General features: G+C 41.2%; 1 protein-coding gene across 1 annotated transcript; it reads right to left on the bottom strand.

Annotated features, from left to right (window-relative positions):
• Window positions 1-2,889: 2,889 nt before the first annotated feature.
• Window positions 2,890-6,901, bottom strand: LOC144476993 (sorbitol dehydrogenase). Its single transcript, XM_078194375.1, has 8 exons — window positions 6,729-6,901; window positions 5,599-5,632; window positions 4,851-5,011; window positions 4,568-4,731; window positions 3,984-4,168; window positions 3,725-3,906; window positions 3,522-3,643; window positions 2,890-3,425 (listed from the first exon to the last, which is right to left on the bottom strand). The coding sequence occupies exons 1-8, from the start codon at window positions 6,780-6,782 to the stop codon at window positions 3,275-3,277; spliced, it is 1,053 nt and encodes a 350-aa protein (XP_078050501.1). The 5' UTR covers window positions 6,783-6,901; the 3' UTR covers window positions 2,890-3,274.
• Between the last annotated feature and the right edge of the window lie 1,615 nt (window positions 6,902-8,516).

Genomic DNA, 8,516 nt, shown 5'->3' on the forward strand with positions numbered 1-8,516 from the left:
ATTTGTACATTCTGCTGCATACATAATTTCATTTCAGCAAACCCTCCAGAACGCGATGACCCATGAAAGCGCATAAAAATTATACTAACTCTCTTTAAATTTATTAGAACGCAAGATCCTTGAATATCTGGATTTTTAAATAAATGGACTTGGGTTGCTTTCAAAATCAACAGCTCAAAAATTGTTTTCTCGCAAATCGAGTCAGATGAAAAGTGATACATATTCTCTAAAATAAAAACCAGTATTAGTAACACTATATTGCATCAAGCCGGCAGTCGAAAGATTTAACATGACCGAATCAAGGATTTATTATTGCATCTTTCTCCCAGGTGTTCGTTCTACACTCGATCAGCGAGCGTTACTAGCACAGCAGATTCAATGTTAATCAAACAACGTTACAAATTATTACATTTCATTTCTGAGGTAAAAATCGCGTCTGTTGCGACACGCCACTATTCGCCGTTGTTATTCGGAAAAGTGCTATACGTACCGTTATAACGTAATTACTCTAACGCAATTACGTCCACCTCTCTACGACCTGCTTCTTGTCCCGGGAAAATGGATTAATTACCGACTGATTCCATTACGTTACGTCGATCGAAACGACGATTCTTCTTTTTAGAAAACAAAACTATATCTATAACTATAATTGTAACTATAACTATAACTATGACTGTAACTATAGTTGTATATAACTATGTAACGGTAATTCTAATTGTAATTTTAATAATTTCAATAATTGTAATTTTTAATTTTAATAGTAAGGCGAAAGAAAGAAGTACATATTGCTGACCGTAGGAGCACCTAGGAATAATCCATCCGCGATCGGGTTATTCCGTTGAAAATAAAATGGCTCGCGACGGAAGGTGCACCGCGATAGGAATGTCGAGTGGTGCTTTTCAACGATTCTATGAATCAGAACTATTCAGCGGCGTGCGGGCTCAACCATCTGCGATGTTGTCTGCTAACAATGACGCCGCATGACTTCTTCTATTAGCCTTCTACGTTACTCGAGAGGTACTCGAAGCGCGCAGTCTGTTTTCGAACCGCGCGTCTGCACTCGAGTCTCATTCTTTGCTATTCTCGAAGGATGCTTCACACTCGCATAGGACACATACGTGCTTCCTCTCTCTCTCTCTCTCTCTCTCTCTCTCTCTCTCGCGCGCGCGCGCGCGCTCTGTTATCCTCTCTCGATTACGAAGCGACATCGGATACATCGAACTCATTTCCCTCTGCGCTACCATTTCCAGCGGGGCACTTTTCATTCACGCGACGATAGCCGCAAAATTCTGATCGTCGCGTGATCCCATTCTCCCTGGAATCGGCCATTTGCGGATTAATCAATATTTTGCCATTAATATCCCTACACCTAGTCATTTGCTATCGCAATTACGTGCGAATGATTGTCTACCGTTTCGTGGACGTCACGTGGTTTAAAAGTGGCATAGATCCCCGAAGGCAATCGCCGACGTTTCATTAAAACGTATCGATGAAAAACGAAGGAAAAGGAGCGGGAGGGGAAGGACGAGGTCGAGAAGAGAGTAGTTCGAACGGAAGCAGGAATGAAAAGCGGGCGCGGCGGCCGGTGTACATTATCGGGGACGGAGGATAATTAATTAGAGTGGGAACGAGAATGTAAACAGAAATTCAGTCGGACGAGGCGAGCGAGGCGAGCGAATCGAGCGAGTAGAGCGAGGCAAGCGCTGGGGCGGATTCGGTTCGGCCGACTGGAACATTTCGGTATACATTCGGTTTGGTCTTCGAGGCAAACATAACCGTCATCGGTGCGTTTCCCTCGAGAGAATCGTCGTCGACGTTCAGATTGATGTTGTCGTTCGCGCTCGCTAGACGCTTCCTCTGAGTAAGTACACAAGCGCACGTACTTACGCACGGCCGGAATCTCCTAATTCCTAATGTCACCGCTTTGTAGGTATTACTCGACAATTATTGACCCATACAAATTCCTATTTGAATCCTCGCGGGTTCCTTTTCCTTTTCGTCTGTAAAAATATTTATTCGCTTCAAGATTACATGAAGATGTTAGGCTACATGAAGTCCACAGGCTATACAGATCTACGTGCTTACGGTAGACTATAATAGTATCATTGTTCTAACTACCGATAGTCAACATTTTCTGGAACGTATTGCAACGTATATACGTTGTAGGTAAAACTTGAAAGAAGACAAGCGGTGAATAATGGAGGAGAAACGCGGAGTAGTTGCGTTAGGAAACTCGCCTGTAGTCATTAGCCCTGAAAGGGCTCGCGAACGCTGAAAAATGATTGCGGTAGCGTTACGTTTCCCAGCGATGGTAACACGATACAAGGCACAAGACGAAGGAAGCTTCACCGGCCTCCTCGTGGCGTGTAAGTTTTGCAGACCACAGATTCGTAGATTCGCTTTCACTTTGCGGTTTTTGTGGAACACGTGCGAGGCCATGATATTTCAGCTGGCGGGCAGATCCTTCACGAAAGCGGAAGGAAACGCGGTCGCGGCGAACGGACATCGCGGAAGCGACGTGGAACGTCTTCCCGTATTTACGATGCGGTGTTGCGGTCAAGACGAGACCGACCCTAACCGGATACCCTAACCAATCAATTTCAATTCGGTGGCAGAACGGGAAAGCTGGACTGCAAACTCGTCGTGCTAATCACACAGCGAGCATATTAATTAGCTGCTCCCGTATGATTCCCGCTCCGACGTTTATCGATTCCGGAGATCGGCAAACCGAGCCGATACTATTTTCGTTCAACAGACAATGATCTCGATGTGCTGGCTGAAAAATGGCCACGTATTAGCACCGAGTCTGAAATAATGCGTTTACAAGGAACGTCCTTGGATTCTGCGACCGCGAAGGGTAGAAAAAACAAAGTCAGTTAAACTCGAACGGTGGATAAAATTACTTTTTTTTATTAACAAACTACGAAACTCGAGTCAATGTCTCTGTCACGCTGTGGGAACGTTCCAAGTTCCTCCTTGAACACAATCTATGAAACTTAAACTTAAAGCAAATACCAGATGTACATACACGCAACTAGTATAACTATACTGAGAAGCAATTTGGTCTTTGGCAATCGACAATTTGCTCGATTTCGTTAATATTTTTGGCACAAAACACGTATGTTACGTGTGAAAATAATACATATGCATAACGATTCACGGTTTCAATCCGTTGGAATATCTTTTTTGTTCAGCTTCCACGACAAATTGACGCTGACGAACGTGCATGGTTATGTTAAAAAAGCGTCCCTTTGGTTCGCCGATCGTCTTCCTGTTAACAATGTATCATGACCTTGATCACGTCAGTCTTTCCCGATTTCGCAGTGTCGAACGCTGCCACGGTGTCCTCTATTTTGTAATTGTGAGTTATGAGGGGCTTCACATCTATCTTCTTGCTAGCCAGAAGATTCAGGGCGTCGCCGTAACTACGGAAACGAAAGAAGAAAACATGATTGAACGGTGCCTACGCTATTCGTCGCATTATGTACCGAATATGTCATTTGCAAATAGTTGAAACATACTCGTTCGCGTATCGGAACACGCCCCTGATGTCCACCTCCCTGCAGAGTGCGTTGATCAGTGGAACTTGCACCTCCGGTGCGCCCATGCCCACCAGAACCGCCACTCCACCGGATCTCGTTGCCTGCAAATGCAAATCAACGCTTTATATCCACGGAATAAGTGTACAAGAGAAACAAAGGAAAAAAAGTGAAAGAAAACTAACGAGAATCGCCAACCGGATCATTGACTGCGCGCCGGTCGCGTCGATCGTCTTGTCAGGCTCTTCTCCAAGAAGATCGTGAATTTTCTTTATGGTTTCAGTTTCGTTGTACTTTTCTCTGCTGATTACGAGCGTCTCGTTGGCGCCCAACTTCTTCGCCACATTCAACCTTTCTTCCACCAGATCTGAATAGAACGTTCGAATTTAAGTTCGGTTTCCTATTTGTAGGTACAGCTATATGTAGGTGAAAATTCTTTCTTACCGACAATTATGATTTTGCTGGCGCCCATGGCTTTAGCTGCCAGCAGGCTTACAAGCCCGATCGGACCTGCTCCCAAAATCAGCACCGATGAATCGATACCGATGTTGGCTCGCTTGCAAGCGTGTACACCGACCGATAATGGCTCCATCAAGGCTCCTTCTTCCAGTGATACATGATCTGGCAACCTGTAACCAAATGACAATTCTTATCATAATCAATGCATAACGAATACCCCAGGTAAAATAACTTCTTCCTTAGCGTAAATGCAAACTGCTGCTTTGTTTACGAGTTATTAAGGAAAAACATTGGCCGATGAGAGGCTAACTCGATCGCCTTGCGTCAATTGAGCTCGCTTTTCATTAGTCACTGTTTTTCGTTAATAACTCGTAAACAAAGCCGCGTGTTGCATTTTTTCTAAGGAAAAAAATTACTTCAGATGATCTCAGGAATCCGAATTTTCTCAGAAGTGCCATAATTTTGAAACATCCTGTATAGTTCACGTACTGAAACCTCAATAAATAATACAAAACCCGGTCGGTGAAAATTTCGAGTAAATATGAAATCGAACGCGACGATTTACTTACTTGAAGCAAAAGTCGGCGGCGTGTTTGTAGTAGCGTCTCAAACTGCCGTGCACCGGTGGCGTGGCGCAGAACACCATTTCTTTGCACAAATTGTAACGGCCCTCCTTACAGAATTTACAGATTCTGCATGGCACCCCGGGTTCGATGGCCACTCGGTCGCCAACCTGAATCGAAGCGAATGTATCGCGTGAAAATGGTAAACGCGAAACGGCAAAGGTAATGTAAATCGTGGGAAGCGGAAATCAATGAGGCCGCCACCGATTATAACGACTCGTTTGTGTACCTTCAGATGTGTCACACCTTTCCCTAATTTAGCCACCACGCCGGCAGACTCGTGGCCAATGATCATCGGTTCGCGTACCACGAAGTCACCGATTTTTCCATTTACCAAATAGTGGACGTCGGAACCACAGATGCCGACGCAGGCCATTTTGAGCAGCACCTCTGCAAACGCACAGGTAAATTGAACCGAATTGTCAAAATCAGCAGATGATCAAAATTAACAGAATTTATGTTTCATCTTCCTATATATAATTATATTTACGTCTATTTTATTGCTTACAAAATTTAAGAAATAAATAAGAAATTATGGACTTGTAGCTTGTTCTTTTAAGCTTGGGATCATATTTTGTTCCCTCAGATTACATATCCACGCAGTTGATGACGATTTTTCAAACAATTTTATGAGAATTTATTCAAACGCCGCAAAATAATAACAGTTTAAAAATGTAAGAATTAAATGCTTTAAGGCTCTAAAATTGTATTAAGTTTAGGCCCATCGAATGTTATCAAAACAATTGAGGCTAATAGTTTAATTTGAGCCGACCTAACTATTTAAAGGTATAAATAAGCTTCAACTTCTTCACTGCAGTTTCGACTCTGCTAAGTTTTCATTTAGTACTTCCGTAAAAATAAATATTACATTTCCATTGATCAGAAAATATTTTGATTGTTACTTTCATAAAAAACATCTATATGTTTCATCAATTTCGACGATTTAAACCAAAATATTTATAAACACGGTTACTTACCATTGTTACCGGGCTCTTCGATAGGTGTTTGTTCCTACAATAAAAAATAAATACGCGCTTAGTAGAGATTTAACACTTGATTTATTTCCAGATTAATATCGTTGACGTTTTATTTATTTATTTATTTATTTATTCATTATCATAAGCGGATAAACAGCTATTTTTAAAACAACGAAAACAAAAGTATAACTTAAGACGAATGGCGGATAAACAAATAAAGAATTTACAAAGTCTTTCGTAAACATGTCAACCTTATCACTATTATCATTTATGAATTTTTGCGACATTCAATGAACATGCAATGCTCCCCGTCGTAACAAGTTCGAGCAAAGAGAGGTCATTTTTAATGTCACCTTATAAGTACCGCGATCATTTGATAAATTTGTCTTCCCTTCGTACAATGATCGACCGAATTTCGCCGCCAAGAAGAAGAAGGAGAAGGGGGACGAGAACAAGAAGATGAAGAAAAAGAAGAAGGTGACTAAACCTGACGCAAGTTGACAACAAAATATAGCATCGGATTGAATGAAGAAAACACAAAGCGACGATGCCGCTGCTATTGGTCTCATTGAAACGTTCTATTTTCCTGGGACACCGGCTAGATTCAGCATTAACGAGGTAATAACGCGGAAGAGATCGAGCGTGCAGGTACTGACATATAACGAACGAACTGTGACAGAAATAGACAACCTTGTCCTTGCACGAACGATCCGTCGCGTCGTACGATACTTCGTCTCGTTCCGTCGCGTCCCGTTTAGTTTCGATTCGTTCGTTATTGACGTTGCTCGGCGCTCGCTTAATCGGACTAATCGTAACCGTCTAATTCCAATTAATCGCTGGCCAACGAGGTGAACAAGCCGAGCAGTGATTGAGCTTTCAGCTAGATGAACTGCTCTCATCGTTCTCCGTTAAATAACACTTCCAAAAAGAACAGATAAGAAAAACCCTAATTGACAGTTCGAATGACCTCTGTTTGACCTTCGATCGCCCTATTTATCGGTGTAACATATTTGCACGTTAAAAACGAAACAGTTCTCTGAACCTTGTTCGACGAAGTACATTCCCGGAATTGAAAATCACGAATTTCTTTGGCAGGGTTCCGAGTTAGGATTTGGGAAACGCATACTGACCAGCCTAATGTCGTTTATGCCGTAGAGAATTGCGGTGAGATTGTCCTGGGCCATGATAGTTCACGACGCGACGCGACGAATGTGTAAATCAAACAATTCGAATTGAAACGCGAAAGAAAAGTTTCACCGCGGACTGCTGAAGCCAAACTCAAATCAAGGAAAGAAGGAGTGCGCGGTTTCCATTATATATAGATATACGCGTCTTATAGATATATGTAAAAGCAAACGTACGGTTAGTTCTCGCTATCACCGCAGCGAGTTGCATTATCAGCGGTACCCTATAAAATTGTTCTCTCCTTTGACAAACAGCGCGACTCATGGCAGATAGGCCAATTCGTCTCTCTCCCTCTCTCTTCTTTCAGAATGGGCTGCCCTCCCATAAATATTACACTTCGAGCATTGATTTTCACATCGAAATATTACTCGAAACAGTACTTTTCCAAACTCCTATGTACTAGTGTGTTCGTCTTATTTCGGTTCAAAGTTCAGGATCCATTGATCTGTTGCGCAGTCGTTCGCTGCTTTGGAAACCGATGAAAATTTCGCAATGCTCCAATAACTGATTATCTATGAAAATTGTTACGAGCGCGATTCTTTTTAGAGCCGTTTATCGCAACTTGACGATTAGCGACATTGGAGTACCGACAGCTTCAAGTTCCGTCGTAGGGCGTTCATGAATCTGGTGCACTGCACTGAGTTACACGTCTCGAAGGCGTAAAAACCTTGCACAAAACATCGTTTATCGAAAAATTATAAATAAAGTTTAAAGAAATTTCCTCATTTTGATATTATTCAAAATGCAATATTGATAATAAGTCATTTTTTAAACGTTTCACTATCAGTAACTTGTTTAGTGGTTCTTGGATTTTAATCTAGAAAAATGATTGAGACAAACATGATAGCTTGCGTACAGTGTGGTAAGCGATAAATGCGAAGCGTTATGTACATATAATCGAAATTTGAAATCCAGTCTCTTAATGGGGGGGATCAACAGTTTTTTACCCTCGTATCTAACTTCAAACAAACCGAACGTTATCTTATCTCTGACGCATAAATTTCGTTGTATAATTTATAAAATATTCCAAAAGCGTGCATACGTGTGAAGCAGGATTTGGCAGTTACTGATTAAAATCTTAATTGGAGTGACCCAATAATGCTTCTGATAAAAAATACATTAAACGTAAAAAGTAACAGTTGATTTCACTTAAACGAAACAATCATCAACATCGTTATCGATTATAGATATTAATGGTCAAGTACTGGTTAAAGATAATTATTGTTTATCATTAATAGAAAGCTAGCATAAAATAGATAGCTGACGATGAAAACAGAGATACGGATAATAAAAAACGAAAAGAGAGGGGGGGGGGGGGGGCAGACATTGCAAAAGATGAAAAGACGAAACGGAAACGTGGGAACACCTGCTGGAAAGATGCAGGGAAGAAGAGGGAATACAGGGGAAAATAAAAAAGATATTAGCGGGAGACGAAAAGGAAAGTATGAATGTAAGAGGAAAAGGGTTATCACGGAAACAGGATCTCTTTGTATCCTCTTAAGGTAACATATACGTATATGTATGTATATATGCATCCACTGATTGACATTAAAATTTCAACTTTAATTAAATATCTTAATTTAAATATCAATTAAATATCATCTTTTCAATCGAAATTCTATTTAATGTTTGCTTTGTGTACATTCGCCTTATCGTAACAAAAGTAAAAGCTCTAACTTTCGAAAAATTACAACTGTTTAAATATCCCGTTAATTTTCGAAGCGAATTCCTCG

The sequence above is a fragment of the Augochlora pura genome, chromosome 2 (genome assembly GCF_028453695.1).
Source record: "Augochlora pura isolate Apur16 chromosome 2, APUR_v2.2.1, whole genome shotgun sequence".
Taxonomy (NCBI): Eukaryota; Metazoa; Arthropoda; class Insecta; order Hymenoptera; family Halictidae; genus Augochlora; species Augochlora pura.